Here is a 27,170-nt window from a genome sequence, read left to right as displayed (position 1 = left end):
CCCGTTCAGCAGCCACCGTGCTGAACAGACAGTTAGAGCCACAGGACATCAGAGCTGGAAGGGAGCTCAGAGCTCCAGCATTTTCCAGACCTTTCCATGGAACTCTGTTAATGGGTATCCCAGAGGGAAAAGAGCATTCTTTGGTTAAATGGATTAAACAGGTCTTTCGGCACAGAACTTCCCAGTGCCTTTAATATACAGATATTATAGTAAGTCTCTAAGTGGAAGATACAATATAAAATATTTCCCCAGCTTATCTGACCATCATGTACCCTTTCTTCTAAAACATTCCAACAACATCTACAGCTGGTGTTCCCCTGAATGAAGTTTGGGAAATGCTGATAGAGATCCGTCCTCTTAATGTGACAAACAGGTAGCTTGGGGCCAGAGAAGAGAGTGAGCTGGCCCCTTGCTGTGCTACTCAGGCCTCCTAACTCAAGACCCATGCTCCTTCCCTGCTGTCCTCTGCCAGAGGACCTGACAGCAGTCTGTACAAGGTCCCAGCATGGCTTTCTGGGTGTCCTGCACCCGTGTGAGGCAGGTATGCCGGGAGGCATTGTCTGCGGTTTACAGATGAGTACACAGAGCCCTGAGAAGTCAAATAAATCAGCAAAGTAAATTAGCAGCGGGTCTGGGTCTCTCACCCAGAACCTCCCGCTCCGTCAATTCTGCCCCAAACTGACCAGGGCCTCCTTTTCTGGTTCTGGCCAGGCCTGAAGGGGCCGATGAAGGGCAAGGAGAAGGCAAAGGCAGTAAAGGAAGAGAAGAAAAAGAGAACCCAGAGCCCCGGCGCCGGCCAGGGCTCTGAGGCCCCTGAGAAGAAGAAACCCAAGATTGATGAGCTCAAGGTGAAGCTTGGGGAGCAGACCCAGGAAGGGGCGTGGGGTCCTGCCTGGGGCAGGACGTGGCAGATGGGGCAAGCCAGAGGCCACGTGGTCACGCCTTGTCCCACCGGCGGCCCGGCCCGGCTCAGGTGTACCCCAAGGAACTGGAGTCCGAGTTTGACAACTTTGAGGACTGGCTGCATACTTTCAACCTGCTGCGGGGCAAGACAGGAGACGACGAGGATGGTTCCACTGAGGAGGAGCGCATCGTGGGCCGGTTCAAGGTCAGGCGAAGGACATGTGCCCAGGCCCTGAACCCTGAGCCGACCCCCTCCCTGGCCAGCTCTTATACGCTCCCCAAACCCCGAGCCCAGGGCTGACCATCAGGTGGAACTCTCAGCTACACTGACTGGCAAAGTATGAAAGTATTTCTATGCTGATTAAAAAAAAAAAAGAGCATCTGCCCCTAGCCCCCCACCCTCAACATTGCCCTGGGCGCTCCCTCCAGAACCCCGAACTTCCGTCTGATCCAGCAGCTAAAGGGTTAAGGCCCAGAGCAGTAGGGTGCAGACCCTACTGCAGTTTTGAATGCCACCCTGTGCCTGTGGGAACTGCACCCTGGCGCCCTTGCCTTGCCCCAGGGCTCCCTGTGCGTGTACAAAGTGCCACTCCCAGAGGACGTGTCCCGGGAAGCCGGCTACGACCCCACCTACGGCATGTTCCAGGGCATCCCCAGCAATGACCCCATCAATGTGCTGGTCCGAGTCTATGTGGTCAGGGTAAGACTCCCCTCAGATCCTCTCCCCATTGTCTCCCAAGTCCCTCTGCCCAGGGGGAACTTGAGCAGCTGCTAAGTGACCACCCCAGCTGGGAGACACCAGGAAGGTCATCTGGTCTAGTTGCCACCTTTTCCTTTTTTGGGATTTTATTTATTTATTTGAGAGAGAGAGAGAATGAGTGGGGGAGGGGGCAGAGGGAGAGGGAGAAGCTGAATCCCCGATGAGCAGAAAGCCGGACACGGGGCTCCATCCCTGGACCCTGGGATCATGACCTGAGCCAAGGGGAGATGCTTAACAGACTGAGCCATCCAGGCGCCCTTAGTTCCCATCTTTTATGGAGGAGGAAGCCAAGACCTGAGACAGGCAGTGACTTGCCCAGGATCTCACGGCAAGGCTCCTGTCTCTGATCCAGGGCTCCCACCCTTTGCCATCACGGGACCATCAGGGAAGGGGTGAGGGCACTGGAAGATGAGCAGGGTATGCGGGGAGGCTGTATGAGCAGGAGCACCCCTTCCCCATCCCAGGCCACGGACCTGCACCCCGCAGACATCAATGGCAAAGCTGACCCCTACATCGCCATCCGGCTGGGCAAGACAGACATCCGGGACAAGGAGAACTATATCTCCAAGCAGCTCAACCCTGTCTTTGGAAAGTAAGGCTCCTTGTGTCCCACGTGCACCCCCCAACCTTACCCCGGCTTTCCCAGCCCCAGCCCCACCCACCCTACCCCACCCCTGACCTTCAGCTCTTCCAACCCCCCCACCCTGCCAGGTCCTTCGACATCGAGGCCTCCTTCCCCATGGAATCCATGCTGACGGTGGCCGTGTACGATTGGGATCTGGTAGGCACCGACGACCTCATTGGGGAAACCAAGATCGACCTGGAGAACCGCTTCTACAGCAAGCACCGCGCCACCTGCGGCATCGCCCAGACCTACTCCATGTGCGTGGGGCGGGTCTGTGCACACGTGCTGGCCTTGACCCTGAAGACAAGATCAGAGATTGTGATTTGGGAAGGTGGCTCTAGAATGGTTTCTGTCCCGGGCCAGGGCAGCTTCCCTACAGGCTCTGGGCAGACCACAGATTCTAAGACAAGGGGAGAGCCAGAGGAGTCCAGGACAGAGGAGGCAGGGCAAGGAGAGAACCCCGGGCTGGGAGGAGAGGAGGCACTGCCCCGCAGAGTCCACTGGGGACTGGCCAGTCTCTGACAGGCTGCGTGACTCTGTTCATATCCTTCAGCTCTCTGGTTATCAGGGTCCTCATGGGAGTCTTCAAAGTACCAGAGGAGGGGGCACAGTTGGGGAATGGGTTGGGCTGCACTGGGGGAGGCTGAAAGCCCATCCTTGGGACACCATGGAGCCTGGGGTCAGAGACATCAGCCTCCAGCAGCCCTGGTGTCTCAGGTGGGGCCCACTTGCTGACAAGGGGCAGCAGCCACCTTAAAAGAACTGGCTGAAGACCGTTACCACCTGGGGATGGGCCCAGCCACACCCTGAGCCCCCACGAAGTCCGTGTGTCCCCTCCCACAGACATGGCTACAATATCTGGCGGGACCCCATGAAGCCCAGCCAGATCCTGACCCGCCTCTGCAAGGAGGGCAAAGTGGACGGCCCCCACTTTGGGCCCCCCGGGAGAGTGAGGGTGTCCAACCGTGTCTTCACTGGACCCTCCGAGATCGAGGACGAGAATGGTAATGGGGCTCTGGGCACAGCCACGGGTGGGGGGAGGGCAGTCAGAGGCCAAGAGGAACCCACACTTCCCTGAGGCAGGACCTTGAAGCCTAGACTGGGGTCTCCTTAGACCCTCTGCCTATCAGCCTAGAGTACCACTCCTGTCTGCCCAGCCTCTGACCTCCCATCCTGCATAGCACCTGCCCACTTGTCTTCCCTCTCCCTCTCAGAATTCTTGCCGGGTAGGAAGGTTCTCCCCATTCTGCAGCTGAGGACACTAAAACCCAAAGTGTTACAGTGACTTGCCCGAGGTCACATGGCTCTTCAGAAGCAGAGTGAGGTGTGGGCTCAGATCTGACTCCGAGTCCCTCCTTTGCCCATGCGGCACCTCCCAGAGAATAGAGAGCCATGTGTGCTGAAGAAATATTGCTGGCCACCTTCGGGGTGCTGGGCCAGGAAGTGGATTCCTGCCCTTCCCACCCTCACAGCCCAGGAGGAGTCTCTGGTCAGCTTTCCCAGCCAGAGCAAACCCCAGAACACAGGACTCCCTAGGCTTTAAGGGGCAGCTGAGACCTTGGGCAAGCCAGTTCTTCCCCTGTGCCTCAGTTTCCCCAACAGTAAAAAGGAGATAAGATGGCCAGGTGATGGTTCTGGGGCCTCTCTGTGCCCCTGAGTCTAGCCCAGTGCAGGTCTTCTGTTCTGCTGAGGCCGTGTGCAGCCGACCCACCCGCACCCACAGGTCAGAGGAAGCCCACAGAGGAGCACGTGGCGCTGTGTGCCCTGAGGCACTGGGAGGACATCCCCCGTGTGGGCTGCCGCCTGGTGCCCGAACACGTGGAGACTCGGCCACTGCTCAACCCTGACAAGCCAGGCATCGAGCAGGTGACCCTCGCGGGCCAAGATCTGAGGTTCTTTGGTATCTAGGATCGGGGCGTCCCAACCGGAGTCTGTAGAATCCTCATACTGGTCGCCACATCCCCAAAAATCTGGCAGGCACTTCCCCACCGCGGCCCCTCACAGTGACTCCAGGGCTGGGAGTGTTTGCTTTGAGCGAGAGTCACGTGGGCTCCGGGGCAGCCCTGGACTGCCTCCCCTAGAAGCTGGGATTGGCTATTGGTGATATGGTAGAAATTCCGGCATCTCAGGATGAAAATGGAGGAACTGGGTCCTGAGGGAACACAGGTTGCGGGGTGGGGTGGAGGGTGGCAGAGGAGAGAGCTGGCCTTCCTGGGCAGGGGGGAGCCCGTGGGGAGATCAGCACGCCTCCCTCCTCCGCAGGGCCGCCTGGAGCTGTGGGTGGACATGTTCCCCATGGACATGCCGGCCCCCGGGACACCTCTGGACATCTCCCCCCGGAAGCCCAAGAAGTGAGCTTCTGCAGCCCAGCACCTACTTCCTTCCCGTCCACCCCTCCACAACCTTCCCTCCTGTAGGGGCCCCAGGCTCAGATCACCCACATCACCTTAGTCAGTGGTGCTTCCCCTGTGGCCTGGTGGGGGAGGGGGAACAGAGCAACCCCTGGAGCCCTCAGTGGGGCTGGCCCTGGGTGGGCCCTCTTGACCAAGGCAGAGCCACACCCCTGGGTGCAGTCCCAGAGTCTGAGAGGCGATGCGCCCTCGCTGGCACCCTCCAGTGGATTGCCATCCTCACAGCAGCCACCACCCCCGAGCCTGCTCCTTGTGTTGTCCCCACTCCAGGCTGTCACTAAGCTCTCCCAGCTTTTATTTAAAACCCCCGCTGAGGAGATATGCAGGAGGGTGGCCAAAGTGCCTGCCTCTCCCACTTGACCCTGGCCAGGTCACGTTGCCTGCCAGGTCCTCAGTTTTGCCATCTGTAAAATGGCAGGATGGAGTTGCTGCCAGTTCTGACATCCTCGGTGCCTGGAACCAGGGCTGACTGCAGGGGATGGGGAAGTAGCACAGGCCCCGTACTCAGAGGGGCCCCTTGCTTATTTCAAGATGGCGATATTTAAATTCTTAACTTTTTAAAAGGGGCCCCACATTTCCATTTTGCACTGGGTCCTGCCAGTTATAGAGCAAATTCTGCCGGAAATAGCCTCCAGGTGTGAGGTCACGAGGATGCTATTCCCGGGCCGGCCACTAGGGGACACGTCACCCCACGGTGTCACCCGGGACTTATAGTCAAGGTATGACGTAACTCCAGTGAGAGCCACACTCCAAGTGACATGGAGGGGGTGACTCAACCTCTCTCCTAATGGCTGAAATGTAACCACCAATTTGCAATGACAATTATACTTCAAGGGGAAAAAATCCTTTTTGGGGACAAGGACATGAAGGAAACCAGATTGCATGAGTGTCCACTGCCAGCTGCTGGGCTTCAATATGCACTTGTGTTAGAACTGGATGTCTTCTGGCCTCTGAAGACCGGGATCATGCTCAGGAGCCCAGCAGCGGCCCCTGCCCCTCCTGGCCCCGGGCCAGCCTCTGTCCAGGAGTGTGCGCCAAAGTGCTCTTGGCCCAGCGGGCCGGCCAGACAGGCTTCCCCTAGAGGTCTCTTCACAGCAGCCATGCTGGCTGGTGACCCTCTCTCCGTCATCCAGGGCCCCACCATCCCCCTGTCCTCTCCACTCCCCCTCCTCACCCCCTTCCCTGAATCAGCTCTCTCCACCCCAACCTGGCCCAGACCCATGCTCACCCCGAGTCCCCAGAACTCCCCTCGGTTACCTGCCCCATCTACATCCAAGACCCTGGGGCAGCCGGCAGCCCCGGACTGCAAGCCAGCCTCTCCCCTGCCCAGGTACGAGCTCCGGGTCATCGTGTGGAACACAGATGAGGTGGTCCTGGAGGACGACGACTTCTTCACTGGGGAGAAGTCCAGTGACATTTTTGTGCGGGGGTGGGTGAGAGGGTCCCTGGCTGGGGCGGCAGAGGTAGGTTGGGAGGCACGCTGGGCTGGGTGAGCCCATCTTCCTGGGAGGCAGGAGAAGAGGGAGGGGGCTCCCTGCGGGCGGCCACAGGTCTGAAGCCGATGACACCGGGCAGGTGGCTGAAGGGCCAGCAGGAGGACAAGCAGGACACAGATGTCCACTATCACTCCCTCACTGGCGAGGGCAACTTCAACTGGCGCTACCTGTTCCCCTTCGACTACCTGGCTGCTGAGGAAAAGATCGTCATCTCCAAGAAGGAGTCCATGTTCTCCTGGGATGAGACAGAGTACAAGATCCCCGCAAGGCTCACCCTGCAGATCTGGGACGCCGACCACTTCTCCGCGGATGACTTCCTGGGTGCAGGGCTGGGGAACGGAGCGGGTGGGGAGGGGGAGGCTGAGGTAGGGGGAACCCACCCTGGGGAGGGTCAACCCAACCCGGCCCATCAGAGCTGACTCTGAGGCTGCCGTAGGGGCCATCGAGCTGGACCTGAACCGGTTTCCCCGGGGCGCGAAGACGGCCAAGCAGTGCACCATGGAGATGGCCACGGGGGAGGTGGACGTGCCCCTGGTTTCCATCTTCAAGCAGAAGCGCGTCAAAGGCTGGTGGCCCCTCCTGGCCCGCAATGAGAATGACGAGTTCGAGCTCACGGTGAGGACCACTGCGGCTTGGGCAGAGGGCCGGGCTGGGCCTGGCTAGGGTGCTGAGGGCCCAGCACCCCTCCTGGGCACTGGGATCCTTCTGTTCCTTTCTGCAGGGCAAGGTGGAGGCAGAGTTGCATCTGCTGACAGCCGAGGAGGCAGAGAAGAATCCTGTGGGCCTGGCCCGCAATGAACCTGACCCCCTAGAGAAACCCAAGTGAGTGCACTGCCTGCTCCTCCACCCCCAACGCTGGTCCTTGGGGCCACAGGAATAGGAAGGAGGTGCTGGAACCTTGACTTCTTGCTCCTGCTAAGCAAGCACCTCTGTGCTCTCTATCCCTCTCTGGGCTCCCCTTTCTGCTTCCCCGCCTCCCCACAATCCACCTCTCCCTCTGAACCAAAGCACAGGCTACCTTTGCAGGAAAGCGGCACCTCTCCCAGAGAAGGCCCCATTTCACAGAGTAAAATGCTCTTCCTAGTTTTTGCCAGAAGCTAGCAGCTGCAGCGCTGGGGTGTGAGGTCCCCAGCAGCCCTGATGGCAGGGAGGCCCCCAGAAGTGCCCACACTCAGCTCAGGGGCAAACCCCCCACCCCCCCGTAGCGAGGCCCAGCCACAGCCTGAGCCTTTGCCCAGACCTGCGCTTCAGGATTCTTGAACCCTCGCAAGTCTGCCGGCTCAGTCCTGGGGCGCCTGTCCTGGGGCGCACACACCGCGGGCTGGGCCTCCAACTGCTGCAGCTCAAGCTGCTGCTCCCCCTCCTCGCCCTCTTCCTCTACCTGGAGCCAGGTTGCTTGGCTGAGAAGGCTCTGGGGCCTGAGCCTGACGTCCTGCTGGCTCTGGTACCCCTCGCTTCTTTCTCTGGAGTCCGGGCTGCCGAGCTCCGCAGTGCGTGGCACACGTACACAAACACACGCACACACACGCGCACACACACACAGGGCAACTTCCAAGCCGTCCCACGGTCCCATAGGCTCTCGGAACCAAAATGACTGCTGTCTATGAGTGCGTATTAGGCCAGAGAGGCCCAACAACTTGCCTAAGGTCACCGAGCAGATTAGAGCTAAGACCCAGCCCAGTTTTCAAATGGCCAGCTTGGTGTTCTGGGCAGGACACTGCTTCCTGTTGTGGTGACAACCAGCCAGCCTCTAACCTGGTGCCACTGGCAGAAGGCAGTTGGCATGTGGATGGGGGACAGGGAAAGGTTTGGCCAGAATTAGCCAGCAAGGCCTCACTAGTTCCCACCAGCTCGGACCTCCCCACCCAGAGCCTAAGGAAAAAGGCCGTGCTGCCCAGGAAGGCTCTCCACCCCGGCCCCTCAGCTTAGCCACCTAGCCCTACGTGTGCAGTGTCTCTCCCGCCCTTTGCCAGCCCCAGAGGCAGGGTCCGAGTTTAACCCTGCTGTGCAAATAAGGAAACTGAGGCTCAGACAGGGGCCAGGAAACCAGGTGCCCTGCACCGGAGCCCCACTCTGCCCCGAAGGCTCTGAAGAGCGTGGTCTGCGTCCTCAGGGGGTCACTGGGACAGGAGTTTGAAAAGGCTTATTCAATACTTGAATATTCTATCTCATCTCCTGTAAAACCTACTGTGTCGTAACACCGACTGCAGAAGGGAAAGTTTAGCCGGCCCTCTTGGCCGGGAGGCCGGGGGAGAGGTGGGGAAACGAGTGGTAGGCGTCCCACGGGGGCTCCTCAGAGCCCAGTGGCCCAGTGGGGACAGATGCTCATGTTCCCCAGAAAGGGGGTGAGGCTGAGACACGCTGGTTTCCCAGAGACCATGCGGGGCAGCCCCGGAGCTCAGACAGGGAGCAGCCCTGGTGGCGGCCCCTTCCCTACTGAGCGAGTGTCAGGGGTGGGGGGAGAAGGTTGACAGCTGGGACTGCCGGAAAGTCTCTCAGCCTTGGGAGGGGCCCAGATGCCAGGGGATCCCACAGAGAACGCCCCCCCCCCCACCGCCAGCATGTAAGCAGCGAAACTGGTACTTAGAAAGGGCGTGAACCCTGACTCCAGTCACTGCTTTCGGGGCCAGGGCTGGGACAGGGCCTGTGGGGGTCCAGAAGCACTGAGGGCACCGGGTGTCCCCGGGCAGACCCACTGCCTGACGACCTGTCCCCCGCCACCCCTAGCCGGCCTGACACCGCCTTCGTCTGGTTCCTCAACCCCCTCAAGTCCATCAAGTACCTCATCTGCACACGCTACAAGTGGCTCATCATCAAGATAGTGCTGGCCCTGCTGGGGCTGCTCATGCTGGCGCTCTTCCTCTACAGCCTCCCCGGCTACATGGTCAAGAAGCTCCTCGGGGCGTGAAGCCCTCGGCCAGGTGGCCACTCCTGCCTGGCCACTCCTCTCCCGGGCCGAGCCTCTGCCCCTCCTCATCCTGGGGAGCCCAGTGTCCACCCCTGTGGCCTCAGGTCCCAGAAGCCGGCTGCTGGGCTGGTGACCCTGCCCCTCTCATCATCCCACCTCCCCCCCAAGGCCTGCTGCTTGCCCTGGGCCACCCATCTGGTCCCCGCCTGTGGGGTGGGCGGGAGTGGGGTCCTGTCCCTCCTTGGCTGAAGCACCCTTGGCTCCCTATGGCCACCCCCGACCTTCCCCCAGGCCTTCCAGGGGAGGAATAAAGCTTTAATGGAATTGACTGAGAATTAGCCAGTGCCCCCAGCTATGAAAACAATGAATAAGCAAAAAGCACCACCCTCCCTCCCCCAGAGCATCCTGTGAGCGAGGCCACACCACCCCTCTCTGTTCTGCACTCGTGGGCCAGACCCGTCCAGCCAAGGGGGTGGAGGCGGCTGCTTCCGCCCTGTGGCCCTCCGGAGTGGCTCCTCCTGCTGCCCAGGGAGCTGCCGTGGTGGGTTCACGAGCCACACCCTGCCCTGCCTGTGGGTTTCGATCACTTCCCAGAGCTTCCTCTGCACAGTCCAGTGCTCAGAAGCCTAGATGAGGCGCAGCGAGGGTGAACCCCGGTACCCCACCCCGTGCCCACCCGCCCTGCCCGGCGCTCGTGGAGGCCAGGCTAGGAGGTGGTGCTTGCAGTGAGAGCTGGATTTCTGTTGGCTGTTGTTCCTTTCTTGAGTGGTGGTTTGTCTCTTAATAAAAGGAATTAAACACTGAGCTGACCAGCACTGGGCAAAGCGGGGGGACCAGAATAGGGGCACAGGGTCGGTGAGCCCTCTGACGCTGGCAGACTCAGCACCAGCTGGACCTCTCCACCTCTTCCTCTCTGGATAGTCTCATGGCCCAGGGTTCAAGGGCTGAAGGCACTGGGCCACCTGCCCAGGCTGCCCACGGGAAGAGCCTCACGCTATACCAGGTGGAACCAGGGACCCCAAAAGCTCACCAAAAGGGTCCTGCAGGCCCAAGGACAATGTGAAGGCTAAAGAGTCTACAGGAGCCCAGGGCACGTGGGAGGCTCAGTTGCATAAGCCTCCAACTCAGCTCAGGTCTCATCTCAGGGTCATGAGTTCAAGCCCTGCATCAAGCTCCACACTGGGCGTAGAGCCTACTTAAAAAAAATAAAAAAGACCCCACAAAAGCCCCCGAAGTTCCAGCCTCCAGTCAGAAACACCAACTGCCCCCAGATGCGAGAAGGGGGTCCCATGCCCTTGGCCTAGGCCCAGTCCCACAGTGACCGGCCTGTTCTGGCCCAGTCTGAGGTGGCCTAGCCTGTCACTGGACCTGAGCTCTTCAAAGAGATTCAGCCACAACTTTTTAAAGACTTTAATGGTGACGGCAGGATACGGGTACCGACTCGTTGCCTCAGTTCACCGGACCCTGTCCCGGCAGCTCCGGAGACTCAGAGTGGTCCCAGGCAGGTCCTCGGGGGGAACGTGCCAGCGGCGGCTCTGGGCCCGGCCCCGGCCCCAGCATACAGCCCGACACGGCAGCCTTCGGAGGCCCAGCTCTATTTCGTGGGGACCCGGAGCACCTGAGTTGGTGGAACTTGCAGTTCAGAGTTTATCTGGAAACGAAAGCGGAAAGGTCATTACACTTCTCCCAGGGCCCTCCTCCTTCGCACCCATGGGCTCTCCTCAGCCTCCAAGTGTCTGCAAGCATTTCCTCCCCAAGCGCTTCTGAACGGCAGCGAAAGCCGCCAGGCTGCCTTCCTTCAGAGGAGAAGTCCTGCGGCTTCTGGTCTGGCTTCTGCTCCCGCCAGCTAACAACCTTTGGTAACCTTCTGAGCCTCCTGCTCTGAGTCACTCTCAACTCCTCCGTCCGCCCCTCACCTGTGCAACCCACTCCCGGTCTAGCCCTGCCCTTCCCTGCTCCTCCCCGCCCTCCTGGGGTAGCAGCACGGACGAAAGCGTGGGCCACGCAGCCCTCTGAGGTCTGTCACCGGCCGAGAAGCCATCACGACACCAAGGCTTACCACAGCTTCCGTTCAGGTGTGGCCTGGGGCCTGAAACCATGGCAGGGCCACACTCCCAGTTCCCGGGCTTGTGGCTGTGGCCTCAGTCACCTCAGTCACCTCTCCCACACACAGCTGGTGACAGAGGACCCGCCCTCAGCCCAGTGCGTCAAGACTTGTCCTGGCCAGCACCAGTGGCAGAGCCAGCCACTGTGTGACGAACAGACTCTACCCTCTGAAACAGAGACGGTGAGATTCCTTCTCCCGCTGGCCACGGGCAAGTTGCCCCAACCGTCACCGGCGTGATCAAGAGTGGGGACCAGGGAATATCTGTCCCAGCTGGAGCGTCTTCTAGCCACGTCATATCCCAGGCCCGACAACCTGGGCCGGCAGGTGGGAAGGGCCCAGGGCTCTGGGCATGTCACAGAGTCTCCTGATTTTGACTCTCCTTTTTGGGAGAATCACTTGTGCCCTATCGACTTCACAGAGGGGGTACGAGAAAGGGGAAATTTCATAAGGTAGGGCCCTGTGGCCTGTGACACTATGGTGGGCTTTGGCCCTGTCTCTGAGAATGGTCCAGCAAGCAGCTGGCACCAAAGACCGTGGCATCAGAGGGGCCCTGTTATAGCCCAGACGACCTGGAGGAGACTTGGGGCAATGTCCTCTCCATTGGCTGATAATTCTGTCCCAACCTGAGGCATGACTGTTCATATTTTATGTCACATCTCAATGCTCCCTTGCTCTGGTGAGGGAAGAAACTCATCTCCTAAGAGGAGTCCCACGGCCTCCCTCAGCCTCCTGCCTGCCCTCCTTGGAGGGTCCCTGCCACCCACCTTGGAATCTAGATACTGTTGCAGCAGCATCTGGAGCTCGGTGTTCTGCTGCTCCAGGGAACGGTTCTCTAGCAGCAGCTTGGCCCTCTGGGTCAGGACGAGGCTTTGGGTGGAAAAATAGGTTAGAGGCTCATTGACTCCTCTTCCGTCCTCTGCCAAGGAGGGGTGGGGATCTCTGGGTTTCTGTTGTGGTTAGAGGTGGAAAAGGAGCCCAGAAGCCTCACCCACCCACCTTCCTGCCCTGAACGGACCAGGTGGGCAGGAACAGAATGGGACCCCTGGGCCGGGGGGCCAGCCACCCAACACCACAGGCCCCTTTGGCAGGAGGTTTCTCTCAAAGGCAGCTTTTTCTCTCCAACCCAGGGACGTGGCAAATGTGGCCCTGGCAAGCAGGATCCTTCCCCAGCAACTGCCTGGCCTCCTCCTTTTCCTGCACAATGACATGCGCACTCACTGGTATTTCTCCAGGGCTGTGTACAGGGCGTCCCAGAGGTTCTGCGTGGCATCAGGGATAACCGTGGTCAGGGCCTCCCAATACTCCGAGTCCTTCGAGTTATCTCGCACATACTTCATCTTCACTGGTGCCTGAGAGTCCCTGAAGGTCAAGAGTGACAGTGGCCTCGTCTCCACCTGGCACCCCTGGGCCTCCACGTGGTGCCAGCCTCAGCGCCCACCCCTCACACTCTCACTTTCCCACCGCCCACCTACCCACTCCCCTACACCAGCCTATCGGTTTATGGCAGATTCCCAGAAAAGGCATGTGACTATCATCAACGTTCCCGATTCCTGGTGCCACTGTCCCCTTTGTGACAGCATCACTGGCGTTCTATCCACCCCCTTCTCTCAGCCAGTTTACCTCACTGGCATTCCATCCTGCCCATTTTTTTCACTAACGCATCTCAAACCCCCCTCAAAATTTGGCTTCCCCTCGAGGATAGCCTTGGTCCAGGATATCGTCACCTCCACCGGGACAAGCCTTCAGTTGCTCTCCTGTAGCCAACATCACCTCCCTCCCTGCCACCAAAGGGTTCTTTCAATGCAAGCCTAGGGGTGCCTGGTTCAGTGGGTTAAGCGTCAGCCTTCGGCTCAAGTCATGATCCCAGACTCCATGCTTCTCCCTCTGCCTGCCATTCTCCCTGTTTGTGCTCAATCTCTCTCTCTCTCTCTGACAAATAAAATCTTAAAAAAAAAAAAAAAAAAAAAGGCCTACCCATGGCTGCCCCTCTCCTCAAGACCATGGTCTGGCTCCAGTCCCATCAATTCAAGATCTGGCCTGGCTCCCCACCCACTGACCACACTTCCCAGGGAACACCCTGACAGCAGCCACACCTCTCCGTCATGATTCTCGAACACACCTTTCCCCACACTGTGACACCCTGAAATGCCCTTTCCCCCACTTTATCCACCTCAGAAAACCCAGTCTAGGTGTCTAAAGCCCTCACGGACAAGCCAGATGGGGGGGTTGCCACTGCTTCCTCTGAGCAGTGTGACACCTTGTTACATTCTGGCCATTGTCCTGATGACAAGGTGTGACCTACACACAGCAGACCCCGTGACTGACCCCTGAATGAATGATGCATGAGGAAATGCAAATCACTTGTGCCCACGGGTTCCTCCAGCCCTCCCCCATCATCTTTTCCTTCCTGCCCGGGTTCCAGCCCGCTCTCCTGGGCCTCAGGAAAACCCTCCAGCACCGTACTTGGGTTTCTTCAGACCCATGACAAAGGCCTCCAGGATCTTGAGGACATCATTGGGGTGGATGAGACTGGGAGAAGGGGGAGCCTCCTTCTCTTCCGGCTCCCCTTCCACGAGGCTTTCCTCCTTCTGTTCCTCGAGGTCTATCTCCTCTCCTGGCTCCTGTCCCGACATCAGGCTTGTTTGTTCCTATGGGGGCGACAGATGCCAGGGGTTGAGCTGGAGAAACACGCAACGGTGACTGTGGACTGGGGGTGCAGAGCAAGCATGAGTGTCTGAAGACAGAAAAAGGAGAAAAGTCTACAGTAGGTTACAGAAAAGATGCAAAGGGACACATTTACAGGACGGAAGAAACGGTGAGCGGCAAGAGAGCACGAGAAGCGCGATGGGATCAGGGAGAGGCACACGGGGGCTTCAAAACAGCGATAACCTCCTATTTCTAAATCGGGACTCATAGGTATTCATTTCACTGATATTCATAAAGCTGACACCACATATATATATTTATCTTTTTGAATCAAAAATCACAAACTACCTTTTAATTTTTTAATTTAAAAAAGTCTTCCTCCTACTTGTAGTTCATTCTCGTGGTCCATTCCGTTCACCACCCGCAGGCAAACCAACGTCATCAAGGTCTTACCCTCCTTCCAGAGAAATCCTCTGTCTATATAAGCAACGCCTTCCCTCCTGTTTTCACACAAATAATAATCTGCGGCAGACCCAGTTCTGCACTTGGCATTTTTCACATACCGATAAACTTTAGAGATATTTTCACGTAAAAAACTGTGTAAAGAACTTCCTTGATTTTTTGTTTTGTGTTTTGTTCCTGGTGCATAGCGTTCTGCTGTCTCGATGCACCACGGATGAGGAAATCAATCCCTTCGCGATGGAGTTGTAGGTTGTTTGCGATCTTTTCCCATTTCGAGTGGTGCTGAAACCCATGAGCTACAACAAGCACGTGCTTTCGTCGTATTGAGACAGAGCTGCAGAGCAAAATCCTAGAGGAAGAACTGCTGGGGACATGTTTGTGGTGTTGTCATCCACACTGGACACTGCCCTCCACAGAGGTTACAACAACCGGCTCATAAGCAGTGACAGGAGCATGTCTGGTTCCCACGCCCGGGCCGTCACTAGATCCTATCAAACTCTCAGAGTTTTGCCTACGTGACAGGTGCAGATGGAAATTGGAACAGTTTTCATTCTCACTTCTCTTATTATAAGAAGCCTGGTTGTCTTCTCATATGTTTAGAAGTTACTCATATTGCCTCTTATAGGAGATTTTTGCTCATATCCCTCGTCCATTTCATTGAGTTGTTGGTCATTTTATTGGTTTATTTGAGTTCTTTGTATATCAAAGAAATAGGCCCTTAACTGTGGTAGGAGTTAAAAACATTCCCCACCCCCACCCCAGCTGTCATCTTTATCTTAATTTTGCTTTCAGTGATTTTTGCTCCACAGGGTTGTGTTTGTTTTGTTTTGTTTCACGTAGTCAAATACATCCTATTTTCCCCCCTTTATGGCTTCTGCGTTTTGTTCACCCTGCCAATTCTTCTTAGAAACCTATCAGGATACTCACCCTGGAGCCAGCAGTACGAACCATATTTTTAATTCAAGTTTTTAATTTTTAAGTTAAAACTTTATAATATTTTTTTAACATGGTGGCTTTTTTAGAATAGTGCATTACAATCAAGATGAGTATTACAGATGGGCCCTGCTTTGCAGGAAAGTGGTAAGGATCAAAATATTCAGAACTTGATGGGCACCGGGCTCCCAGGGCTGAAGCCTGGCTTTGAGGAAGGGCCCAGGAACAGACTCCCATCCCCCGTCATTCTTTCCCTTGCAAACAGAAAAAGTAATGATACCGGAAACACTACATTAGCTATCTCTGACATAAAACCCGCACTGTTTCTCTGGAAGGATTATACAAAGGCAGCAATGCCCTCTGGGGGCTTCCAGAATTTCAAACGTTCTCTCTTTTATTGCACTTCATGTTACCTGACCGGAGGGTGAATGATAAACTCGGTATTTGAGGAAGAAGTTCACCAGTTTATATAAGTCGTCCTCGCTTTCAATTCCAAGGGCCTGGGGAGAAACAGGAGCATTGCTCAAACACCACAGCAAGAAGTCCACCGGCTGGGAGAGTTAACAGACACTCAGCTCCTAAGAGCTGGAGGTTTGGCTTGTCCCCCGAGCCCCCCAGCACCTGCCACGGCCCAGAGTGAGGCCACTCAACACCGGGGAAGCTCAATGAGATCACATCTGAGCAGAGAAACAACGCTCAGAGTCACGAACAGCTCTGTACAGGCCTGGTGGGTATGAGAACGCTAGAGGAGGCTGGACACACATCCGAGTTCAGGGGTGTAGGGGAGAACCTACAGTCTGAGAGCCAGGCCGTGAGAGAGAAGCTGGTAGAGGAAGGGTCAGGGCTGGGAGAATCCGTGGCCAATTCGTGGCATGGAGAACGAGGAAAGGGAAGGAGGCGACAGAGAGCCCAGAGAAGCCCAGAGACCCATATCTCTTCCCAGGGCCACAGCAATGTTGGAAAAAAAGAGGAGGCCGGCTGAGAACGAGGCCCCCACCCCATCGACTCGGCCCAGCGGGACCCACCGAGAAGACGGCGTCCAGCCTCAGCAGATAGCATTCGTTCTTCTCCAGGGGAAGGAGAAGACTCAGCAGCTTGCTCTCTATGAGGAAACCCTGAGAAGGAAGATGACATCTCCAGTCAGAGACGGGTTTCCGGAATGAGTGCCGGGTCTGCAGCCTACCTCTGTGTAACTGTCAGCGATGACTCCACAGAGCAGGGCCCCGGGGATGAGCCCTTCCTGGACACAAGGCCAGTTCTCATCATGGCTTTAGTTCCTCCCACCTCAGAAGGGTACAGGCTCACCTCACCCCCAGCCCCTGGGCAAACTTCTAAGTCCCCCAGAGCAGCCCATACCTGATCCAGTCACAGATCCTCACCCGCCCAAAGTCGCTTCCCTCAGAGGCTGGCCCTCCAGTATCCAGAGACCAGGGCAGCAGGCTTTGAGATGGGGGGTGGGGGGGGACATGACGGCGGGGGTGGGTGGGGACACTGGGCGCCCGCCCGCACTCAGAGCTGGGAAGGCCTGGGGGAGAGCTGCGGGGGGGGGCGGCCACTGGCAGGAAGCCGGTGAGAAAGAGCAGCACCTGCCCCATGGCCTCTCCCAGCAGGAGCCGCCCTCAGGGGCAAAAGCCAGCTCTTGGCCAAAGAGAAGTGTCCCTAGGGGATGGGAGGCTGCCAGTCCTGGCTGCAGCTCTTGGACTCATCTCAGAAATACGGGCTTGTGCACCAGTCATATTGCTGGAACGCCTCAACTCCCAGCTGAGCCAGCTCCAGCACCCTTGACACAAAATCCCGTGGGTCTGGCTAACATGCCGCAGAGATACCTGGAGCCGAACACACCCCGAGAAATCACAGACTGTGCTCCCAGAGTCAAGCCACGTCAGCTGAGCCCACGCAGGTGGGCTCACTGAGGTGAGACGGGCGCCCCTTCTCTTGCAGAATCAGCTCTTTTTTTTTAATTAGCTGGAGCCCATGGGCCAACTTGGCCCACACCTTGCTGACCCACAAAGGGAGGACCCCTTTGCCAGCTGGGGGCAGCTCTGAGGCGGGGCCTGTCTGTGAATGGCCCCAGCTCTGCTGCTCGATGCTTGTGGCCTCCTGCATCCAGGCCGCGTCCGGCCCGGCCAGCCTGGGCAGCAGCAGCACACCGGACACAGGGGCCGGGGGTCCTTCCAGCGCAGCCCCACGTGGCCGGCCTCACCGACTCATCACACAGGAGCATCAGGATCTTTCTGGTAGTTCTTGGGGAAATCTGCTTTGGCAGGTCGAGGTAAGACTCTGCTTCCGAGGCGGCCTTCTCTGTCCCCTCCTCTTCTGCAGACGGGGCAGAGAGAAGAGAGAAGGGGGAGAAAAGGGAGATCCTTGCTTGATTTTGTTGACTTTGAGCAACAAATAGATTTTCTTGAGAAAATTTACCCATTAAAAAGCCTCTTTAAGGTCCTATGGAGTCTCATTAGCCAAAGAAAGCCTAGTGTGGCAAAAACAGGGAGGCTGGGGGTTGGTTTAATATGAGAGTAGCAGGAGAATTCTGCCATCCTACAATGCTTTGCTGTTCTAGATTTCATCTCTATGCCAACATCATACTCAAAATCCCGCCATGACCAGGAAGTGGAAGGGAGAGTTCGAACCTGTTTATTCTCACATTACAGAATAATCTAGCACATCTGCTAGGTGGTTTCTGAACCGGCCACAGATCAGAAGCTGCCGACGAAACCACGGTCCGGGGAACAGCCTCACTTCTTAGCAAGAACTGGTAGCTAATAGCAAGAGCCAAACATTTTCTTAATTAAAATTAGAAATTTAAAAATGATTTATACTGTATAACCCTCATCTGGAAATAGTCCTAAAAAATTGCCCTACCAGGTTTTACCAGTTGTTCGAAAGATAAAAGGAGACAATATAAATGATATCTTGAAAAGTATAAGACACATCTTGCTGGTGGAAGTGCAAAATGGTCCCGTCGGTATGGAGCAAGATCCAGCCGAATTACAGAGGCCTTTACCCTTTGATCCAGCAGTCCTACCTTTAAGGATCTATCCCAAAAATTCACCGGGAAAAATATGCAGACACAAACGCACCCAGCTATTTATTGCAGCAATGTTTATAAGAGCAAAAACAAACAGACCAAAACCTGGAAATATTCCAAGTGGCCACCAACAGACCATATCTGAGTAAGTTATAGTGTGGCCACACAAAGGAACACCGAACAAAAACACATGAAAAACGTGCCCTCTTACTACTATAGACTGACCTCCAGGATACTTCGTAAGTGAAAAAGGCAAGATGGAGAAAAACATATGCTTTTCATTAGGAAAGCAGGTCTGTATAAATAAAAACAAATATATATACACATTTGTTTGTAAAAGCAATGGAAAAATAAACCATACATTTTCAGATAGTTACCTACAGGAAAAGGATAAAAATAGAGTGGGGAGGGTAAGACTACATTTCCTCCAGTATACCTTGTTTTGTACATTTGACTTCGGAAGGATGGAACTATTTTACATAACTATAAAAACAAAATTAAATTGTAAAAAGCAATCCCTAACAACAAAAGTAAAACAAAACAAAAAGACCTAAGTATGTATTCGGTTGGTGACATAACCAAATAGAAACAATTCTTAGTGGCTTTAAAAGGCACCAGCCAGGGCACCTGGGTGGTTTGGTCGGTTAAGGGTCTGCCTTTGGCTCAGGTCATGATCCCAGGATCCTGGGATCCAGCCCCGTGTGAGTCTCCCTGCTCCACAGATAAGTCTGCTTCTCCCTCTCCCTTTGCTCCTCCCCTCTGCCCGTGCTCTCTCTCTATCACTCTTGCTCTCAAATAAATAAATAAAATCTTTTAAAAAAAATAAAATAAAAATAAAATAAAAGACACCAGTGGGGGTGGGTGGTGGTTGTGTGACTCGGTTAAGCATCTGACTCTTGGTTTCGGACATGTTCTCAGGGTTGTGAGATGGAGCCCAGTGTCCAGCTCCTCGCTCAGTACAGGTTCTGCTTTGTCCCCTCTCCCTCCGCCCCTCCCCCAGCTCTCTATCTCTCTCAAACAAAATCTTTTAAAAAAATAAATAATAAAATAAAATTTAAAATAAATAAAAGACCGCAATCTGTCTGTACATCCCTAGTGGAATGTGTCCTAAGAGTAAAAAGAACTTCAAAAAAGTTCAAACAATCTTTCATAATCATTTTGTTAGTGCCAAGTAGATACTTATTCTGCAACTGTTTTGTGGTTGTGGGAAAAACAACAAATAATTATTTTGGAGTCACTGTGCACCAAGATTTTCAAGTTAAGAGAAATGAGATGTACCTTGATAAGGTTAAGTAAAAATTCTGGCATCCCGATGATGAGGAAGTGTTGGAAGGAACAAGTGATTTATTTTATGGTGAAAATCTAATTCTACACCCTATGCTCATCCATTAGGAAGCCCTAAAAATTGATCTATCCCAACTAATGTGCACTCCAGCTCCCAGACTATGGCTTCAAAATACCATTCCCTTTAAAAGAGCTAGGCCGCCTTGACCTTGAGAACTTGCTGATTACAAACTTGAAGCAGGAATGTTATAATGTGAGACTGGAAATTGGGTCATTCTGGAAAGCCTGGAAGCTATTGATGACTACTGAGGTTGTATCAAAAGGACCCAGAAGCCAACAGGAATAGACCCCCACTGGCCGGATGGGACAACGTGAGCACCAGTAAGAATAAGGGCAGTAAAACAAAACACATCAAATTTGTTTAAATCCAATGTGTCCATAATGATATGTTTTTATTAATTAATTTATATATTTGAGAGAGTGTGTGTGGTGGGGAGGGATGGGGGAAGGAAGAGAGAGAAACTCAAGCAGACTCCAAGCTGAGCACAGAGTCCCACGTGGGGCTGGATCTCACAAACCGAGGTCACCACCTGAACAGAAACCAAGAATCGGACACTTAACCGACGGCACCACCCAGGTGGCCAATGATATTTATTTTATAAAACGTTACCAGCCACCTTTGGAAAATGCTAAAGACCCAGCCATTTACTGTGAAAACTAGTAAAGAGAGAAAGAACAGCATCTGTTTTTCCTGTACGAACTGTGCCTCAGGGTAACATATGGCTGATGAGGGGAAGATTCTGTTTCCAGAAGTGTTCCAGCTACTACACGAAGACATATGATAGAATGTAGAATATCACCATTTTGCAACCCCTAAGGCAATGAATGGATCTTAGACAATGACTACCAATGGCTACCAACCTCCCAAAGAGAGAGAGACAACCCGCCATTAGTTTCTCCCAGTGGAGGTACATGACAATGTACTCAGCAAAACCAAACTGAACCTGAATCTGATCGAGCTTCTAGATCGAACTACCAGATTATAATACAGGGAAGAGGGTAAAGCTGTCAATTAAATTAGAGACTTAGTAGCCACAACGATGGGCCTTCCAGCTACGAGACCTCCTCCCTTTCTCTGGACTTCAGCGTGCTCGTCTTTGAAATGAATGGGTTGACTGGATGGTCGGGACAGGCCTGAGGCTCGGGGGCTCTGGGGCTCTAGGATGCCGTCCCAGTCACCTGCTTGCATCAGCACCTCCTCTAAGATCTGCGCGGCAGACTTCCGCGGCTGCTGAGAGATCGGTCCCACATTCCTCAGGAACCAGAAGTCTGGTGCCGTCCAGGGGAGCCCCAGGTGGTGGGTATGAACGATCCTGTCTACAGCAAAGGCTCTGCTGATCAGATCCTTTGCCTCCTCTTCGTTCATCAGCCAAATCTCCCGAAACTGCTTGTCATCAACAAGAGCAAAATGCCTGTGAAGGAGAGTTGCTCGGCATGGCCAGGGGACCCCGGGGCCTGGCCTGGGTCCCCTCCATGAGCAGGAGGGTGAGCCCAGAGGTAGAGCTGTGGTGCCTCCCCGATCTGGGTCACCAGCTCTCTCCTATGACAGACAGCCTGGATGCGGTCCCCACGCGTCTCAAGAAAAGGTAGGTGACATGCAAGGGAAGGGGCGGGGAAGACAGCACAAAGGACTCTGTGCCTCCCATCTCTAGTTAGGACAAGTGCCTGGGACCCAGGTCCCTAAAATACCTCATGGCTCTCTGTAGTTCCTTGAACTGCGTCACAAAGCGTTTGTAGTCAGAGGTCAGTGACTGGTTCTCCTCCTGAAAGTGCTTGATCTGTTTGTTGTATTTCGCTCTCAGATTGTTGAGAGCATCGTGCAGGCTGCGGGGCGGAGGGGACAGAGTTCATCCGCAGCTGAACAGAAGCTGTGGTGTCCATTCCTCTCAGCAACTATACAAGCACTACAGACCCCAGGGCCAGAGCCATGCAGGTGCAAAGAACTCTCCCGTTTATTCCAACACCCAGTGGCCCCGACTGTGATCGGGGAAAGGAAGGCCACGGGAGGTAAGGGGATGGTCCAGGACTAAACGCCTTCACAATGATCCAGAGCCCCTGACACATGGAGGGACCGTCTCCTGCTCAGAAGCGTGACCCAATCCTCCCCAACACGCCGTCTGCAAGCGTGTCTCTATGGAGCGCCACCTCACGTCTTTAAAGGGCAGATCTCAACTATTTCACTACCATGATCTGGATGTTCAATTCCAGTCTAAAACAAGGAAAATAGAAGGGAAAAAAGTAAAACTTCACACCACAAGTCTACGAGCTATGAGCCCTCTATCCTCAGAGAGCCAATACTGTTCATTCATTCCCTCCCTCACTCATCAAACATGGACGGCCTCTTGCCAGGGCTCTGTTTGAATACAGCGAGAGTACAGGGATATGTTCCCGCAGAAGGTACTATCAGTCGAGCCAGAGGCAAAGACACACTCATCACAGCGGAGCATGAAAGCGCGGTGGAGGACACTTTACACAGGATTCCGGGGAGCCCAGAGCTGAGGCCTGGAACTTACCCTCCAGGGGCGTGGCCGAAAGTTCCAGCACAGTGAGGGACAGTGATAGCCTGCCAATGGCCCTGTGGGCCCAGGCATGTCACAGCTCCACATCTCACTGCTCTGAGAGCTCTGGGCATGGAAACTTGTCTCATGAAATATGCATGGCAGTCTCAGCTTTTAGACCCAGGACCATATGTCAGACTTCAAACCTGTGAAGAGGTGTCTTATGTCAGTGCCCCACTTACACAGGAAGACAGAGTCTGAAGGCCTACATATTTTCAGTTTAAAAATTCTAAAAATAAAATTTTCTGTCTTAAGCATTATCCTGAAATAAGCATAGGGTTCCTAAACACATAAACATTCACCCTTCACGCTTCCAGCCTCAATAAAATGCAAAATCATTTAACTTAGGCTCTGATAAAAGCCTAAGTTAAAAAGTGATATCTGATAAAAAGTGATATCCATTTCAGTTCCTTAACTACAACATTCTAGGAGACTTTCCACATATAGATGTAAAAAAATTTTACTAAGAAAAAAGAATGTATTAAGTAGCCATCCCAAAGTGTTTTTCCCAGCAGCACTTAGTAAAGGGGTTTCTATGTGTCATCTAACCACAGAAGCTAATAAAACAAAAATCAACTCAAGGTGCATGCTGCAGGTCGGGGCAAGGCATCAAGACAGGAAGTAGACAGGTGGCTGTAAGGGGAGGCTCCCCAACTCGTCCCATCCTCCGTGACTGGCTGGAAGCTAGAGATGGAGGGAGCAGAGGTGGAGGATGGGAAAACTGGGAGGGTAGGCAAGCCGGGTTTCAAAACTTGTCTCCTGGCAGTGACAGCGACTGTCCAAGCTTAAATGTCTTTCAGCAGTCCCAGATAAAGTGAGGAGGTGAGGTCGATTTAGGGATATGTAGCTGGGAGTCATCGAGAAAGAGGTCATTATTCAGGGCACCTGGGTGGCTCAGTCGGTTAAGCGTCTGCCTTAGGCTCAGGTCATGATCTCAGCGTCCTGGGATCAAGTCCCGAGTCGGATCCCTGCTCAGTGGGGAGCCTGCTTCTCCCTCTCCCTCCACCCCCGACTCATGTTCTCTTTCTCAAATAAACAAAATACTTTTTGAAAAAAAAGATCATATTCAAAGCCATGAGACTGGTATAGAGGGTCGCTGGAATAAAAATATAAAGCAAAGGGAAGAGATGCTTTCTAGAATATCTTATCAGGCAAGAGAAAGCAGAACCACCAAAGGAAGCCAATTAGGAATACACTGAGAAAAAAGAGCAAATATTTTAGAGTCATGAAAGCCAAAGAAGAAAGATTCTGAGATTCGGTGCCAGTAACAACAGGATGAGACCTGAGGCAGAGCCGTGGTTGTTTGCTTAGAAGGACATCATTGATCACCTACAGAGGGAAGCGGCTGTCCAGTTCTGGGGTCAGAGGTCAAATTAGGAGTGTTGGAGGTGAGGTGCGGGGCTGGTGGTGAGAAGAAAATGGCCTCGTGATCAAGAGGAGGAGGAGTTGGCCTCACGTAGGAGCAGCAGGGTTGTCTGAAGGGTTTTTCAGGGTAAGGGAAACTGTGCAGGCTTGAAGTCAGAGGGAAGAGCCAGGGAAGGGACAGTGGGGTTGAGGTCACTCATCTTTCGGCCCTTGGGATCAAACCCAAGATCTGCCTCACATACCTGTGCCCACCTCCCGTCCTACCAACCTCCCCCTCCCACAGTGCAGTCTCTTTCATCAAATGTGGAACTTTCGGCTTCCTACTTCCTTGCCTTCAGCCCCGCCCTTCATTCCTGGCTCTGGCCCCATCCACCCTGGAGTCCTAACTCCTTTTCACCAATTCCCATCCCTCCCCCTTCATTATTTCACTTCTTCAGGAAGCCTTCCCAGAGAGCACCTCACAAAGTGTACAGATTTGTGGCTGTCACAGATGGATGGAGAGAGGGAGAGAGAAAGGAGAGATCTAGAAAGAGACACACTACACACTTGATCTCTGCTGGTAGGCATATGGTGTTTTTATGGGTTTTAAGATTTTATTGATTTATTTGACACCGAGAGAGAGAGAGAAAGCAAGTGCAAGCAGGGGGAGTGGGAGAGGGAGAAGCAGGGTTCCCACTGAGCAGGGAGCCTGATTCGGGGCTCGATCCCAGGATCCTAGGATCATGACCTGAGCCGAAGGCAGACGCTGAACTGACTAAGGCCCCCAGGCGCCCCTGATTTTATGTTTTTATCTTACTTCCACGTGTGGTACTTCCTACTTCTCTAAAATGCACAGTCTTGCTTCTGTAATAGCAAGTGGAGAATTTACTCTACAGCCGGCTCTACGCAAATGCAGAGTGGGACGCTGGCGTGGGCACTGGCCCTGGTGTCATCTGCAAGAGCGGAGGATTAGAAGCAATCTAAATGTCCATCCACAGGGACATTAGATCCTGTCAAAGCTCTTGATGAACTGCTATGGAAACATTCAAGACACCGAACAGTGTGTATAGAAGAATGCTATCGCTTGGTCTAAGAACAGACCGGGGTGGGGGGATGGGGGAGCCGGGGGTGAGAGCATTTATCTGTGTTTGCTTGTATGTGGTTAAAGAAATTCTAGAAGAAACAAAAGAAATGAACAATTACTACAGAGGTGGGAAAGAGGAACCACACAGAACAGGGGGTGGGAGACGGACTTTTGCTGTACACTCTTTCATGGGGGAGGCGGTGGGGCAGCAGAAAGCATTATTTTTTCCCAGAAAAGACCTCTTTTGGGGGCACTTGGGTGGCTCAGTGGGTTAAAGCCTCTGCCTTTGGCTCAGGTCATGATCTCAGGGTCCTGGGATCGGGCCCCGAATCGGGCTCTCTGCTCAGCGGGGAGCCTGCTTCCCCCTCTCTCTCTGCCTGCCTCTCTGCCTACTTGAGATCTCTGTCAAATAGAAAAATACAATCTTAAAAAAAAAAAAAAAACTCTTTTAATAAGATGTGTCATATCTTCACCAGCTCGCACTCCTCTAGAACAGAAGAGCGCGTCCCCATCCCCATGGTCCGAGCGGAAGGGGCTGGTGGGCTGCAGGCCTGCTTACCGATTAATCTTCCTCTTCTGCTGGGATTTAATCACTGTGCTCTCCTCGTCCCTCTTCTTCAGCACCTGGAAGTTGTACTCCAGCTTCTCTTGGTTTAGCTGGTAAATTGCTTTCATCTGCTGAAGCTGCTGCTCAAGAACCTACCGTTGAAGTTTAAAAAAGTCATGATCTCACTGGCCCCGCTATCATCACTCGTACCTGAGGGTCCCTGATTCATGTCAGAGGAACCGGAGGGACAAGTGCCTGCCCCTGAATTCTTAGAAAATCTGTCATTAGGGGTAAATGAAAGGCCAACCAGAAAAAATATCGAACATTCGGGCGCCCGGGTGGCTCAGTTGGTTAAGTGTCTGCCTTGAGCTCTGGTCATGATCTCAGGGTCCTGGGATGGAGTCCCACATCGGGCTCTCTGCTCAATGGGGAGTCTGCTTCTCCCTCTCCCTCTTGCTCTCCCTCTGCCTCTCTCTCTCACAAATAAATAAGTAAAATCTTTACAGAAAATATCCATCATTCTGCTGCAAGCTTAAAGCCTGTGTCCCTACAGCCTGAGAGAGATGGCATTTAGAGCCTTCCAGTCTGGCCCGCTCCGGTGCTATGCACCAGACCCTCATGGGGAGATACACATCGCCCCAGCAGAAACGCAAGTTCTCGTTTCCACAGAGGTGTCTCCGCTCTGACCTCCAACCGGCAGTGCTGGTGTTTAACAGACGGTGTTCATTTTAAAGGACGCTAGACATGACCATCCTTTCTTTCTGGATTTCCATTATCTATATTCATTCACTCACCAAATACTGATCTGAGGGCCTGCTCTATGTCGACCCTTTTCCAGGTGCTGCTGAGAAAACACTGCTGAAAAAGCCACAGTCTTGCCCTATCTAGGAGAGGGACAGATCGACAAGCACCAGTGACAAGAAGAGAGGGGTAGGCACAGGGTAGCCTGGGACGCTCGTGGCCTTGAAGGCCAGGCAGGCATCCCTGAACAGTGGGCACCAGCATGTCTGAGACCTGGAAAATGAGGAGGAGTCACTCATGGGGACGCCTCAGGGGACAGAGGTCCAGAGAGGCAAGGGGAGTGAGGTGTGCTTTGGGGAAACCACGAGCAGTGTCGGGTGTGAGGCAGGGAATGCTCAAAAAAGAGGCTGACAGAGCAGCCTGGCAATAGAGAGAGATGACTCTGGGGGCACCTGGGTGGCACAGTCAGTTAAGCATCTGACTCTTGGGTTTCGGCTCCGATTGTGATCTTAGGGTCATGAGATCAAGCCCCACGTCAGGCTCTGCACTCAGCATGGAGTCTGCTTGGGATTCTCTCTTCCTCTCCCTCTGCTCTTCCCGTTCATGTTCTCTCTTTCTCTCTCTCTCTCTCTCTCTAAAATAATAAATCTAAGGAAGGAAGGAAGAGAGGAAAGAGGGAAGGGAAGAAGACAGATCATGCTGACTGTGGGTAAAAAAAAAAATTTTTTGTCAAGAGCGGGACAGGGCTAGAGACAGGGCAAATAGAGGCAAGCTTGCTCCGGCCTTTCCTGAGTGGAAATGCAGGAACAGATGGACAGACGATGCAAATAAGTGTAATCAGAGGTTGACAAGCAGGGACATGTGACATGTGGCACTCTTTCAAGCCTCCTTCCCCCATCCCCTTCCACGCAGCTACAGGGCCTTGCTAAGGAATCAGCTTAGATGGAGAATTCAGGCAGCGTCCCCTCCCTGCTCTGGACTATCCTCAAGGACGGTAAACGGCCAGGAGGTGATGCAGAGAACAAAGGCATTGGCATGGATAACCGAGAGAATCAGTCAAGAGCACCCTGTTTAACTATTCCAGAAAGTTCTAAATCTCCACTGTTGGTAGGTATCTCGCAATGGTTTGTGCCCCAGTGTTCCAAATGAAACCAGCCCAGCTGCTTCACATGTGACCAGCCCTGGACATGGAGAAGGCCACCGACCTAGGAGGTCGCTCAGTACAAAGTCCAGCAGAAAAGCTCCTCGTTGGAAGGAGATAATCTGGAAGGTA

At 54.1% G+C, this 27,170-nt stretch overlaps 2 protein-coding genes across 5 annotated transcripts in view; one reads left to right on the top strand and one right to left on the bottom strand.

Annotated features, from left to right (window-relative positions):
- Positions 1 to 9,125, top strand: part of OTOF (otoferlin) — a 92,047-nt gene extending 82,922 nt beyond the window's left edge. For 2 of the 3 annotated variants that reach the window (XM_032867005.1, XM_032867007.1), the window contains 13 exons: positions 712 to 848; positions 974 to 1,108; positions 1,466 to 1,603; positions 2,128 to 2,255; positions 2,375 to 2,545; positions 3,132 to 3,292; positions 4,012 to 4,154; positions 4,551 to 4,639; positions 6,030 to 6,128; positions 6,275 to 6,516; positions 6,632 to 6,810; positions 6,917 to 7,017; positions 8,923 to 9,125. In XM_032867005.1, the coding sequence (XP_032722896.1) occupies positions 712 to 848; positions 974 to 1,108; positions 1,466 to 1,603; positions 2,128 to 2,255; positions 2,375 to 2,545; positions 3,132 to 3,292; positions 4,012 to 4,154; positions 4,551 to 4,639; positions 6,030 to 6,128; positions 6,275 to 6,516; positions 6,632 to 6,810; positions 6,917 to 7,017; positions 8,923 to 9,103 (1,904 nt within the window). In that variant the 3' untranslated portion in view covers positions 9,104 to 9,125. The remainder of the gene's footprint in view (positions 1 to 711; positions 849 to 973; positions 1,109 to 1,465; positions 1,604 to 2,127; positions 2,256 to 2,374; positions 2,546 to 3,131; positions 3,293 to 4,011; positions 4,155 to 4,550; positions 4,640 to 6,029; positions 6,129 to 6,274; positions 6,517 to 6,631; positions 6,811 to 6,916; positions 7,018 to 8,922) is intronic. The other variant, XM_032867006.1, reaches the window with a different exon arrangement.
- A 1,497-nt stretch (positions 9,126 to 10,622) lies between these two features.
- The window catches only part of DRC1 (dynein regulatory complex subunit 1), a 41,393-nt gene continuing 24,845 nt past the window's right edge, over positions 10,623 to 27,170 (bottom strand). Inside the window, exons 8-17 of one of the 2 annotated variants that reach the window (XM_032867003.1) lie at positions 25,169 to 25,308; positions 21,313 to 21,447; positions 20,803 to 21,035; positions 17,455 to 17,567; positions 16,277 to 16,366; positions 15,665 to 15,751; positions 13,674 to 13,858; positions 12,429 to 12,569; positions 11,975 to 12,077; positions 10,623 to 10,754 (exon numbers count right to left, since the gene is read on the bottom strand). In XM_032867003.1, coding sequence (XP_032722894.1) covers positions 10,698 to 10,754; positions 11,975 to 12,077; positions 12,429 to 12,569; positions 13,674 to 13,858; positions 15,665 to 15,751; positions 16,277 to 16,366; positions 17,455 to 17,567; positions 20,803 to 21,035; positions 21,313 to 21,447; positions 25,169 to 25,308 — 1,284 coding nt within the window. In that variant the 3' untranslated portion in view covers positions 10,623 to 10,697. The remainder of the gene's footprint in view (positions 10,755 to 11,974; positions 12,078 to 12,428; positions 12,570 to 13,673; positions 13,859 to 15,664; positions 15,752 to 16,276; positions 16,367 to 17,454; positions 17,568 to 20,802; positions 21,036 to 21,312; positions 21,448 to 25,168; positions 25,309 to 27,170) is intronic. The other variant, XM_032867004.1, reaches the window with a different exon arrangement.

This window comes from Lontra canadensis, unplaced genomic scaffold (assembly GCF_010015895.1).
Source record: "Lontra canadensis isolate GAN:19392208 unplaced genomic scaffold, GSC_riverotter_1.0 scaffold32, whole genome shotgun sequence".
In the NCBI taxonomy this organism is placed as follows: Eukaryota; Metazoa; Chordata; class Mammalia; order Carnivora; family Mustelidae; genus Lontra; species Lontra canadensis.
Note: the sequence above shows the minus strand (reverse complement) of the source record. Positions and strands in the feature narration are given on the sequence as shown.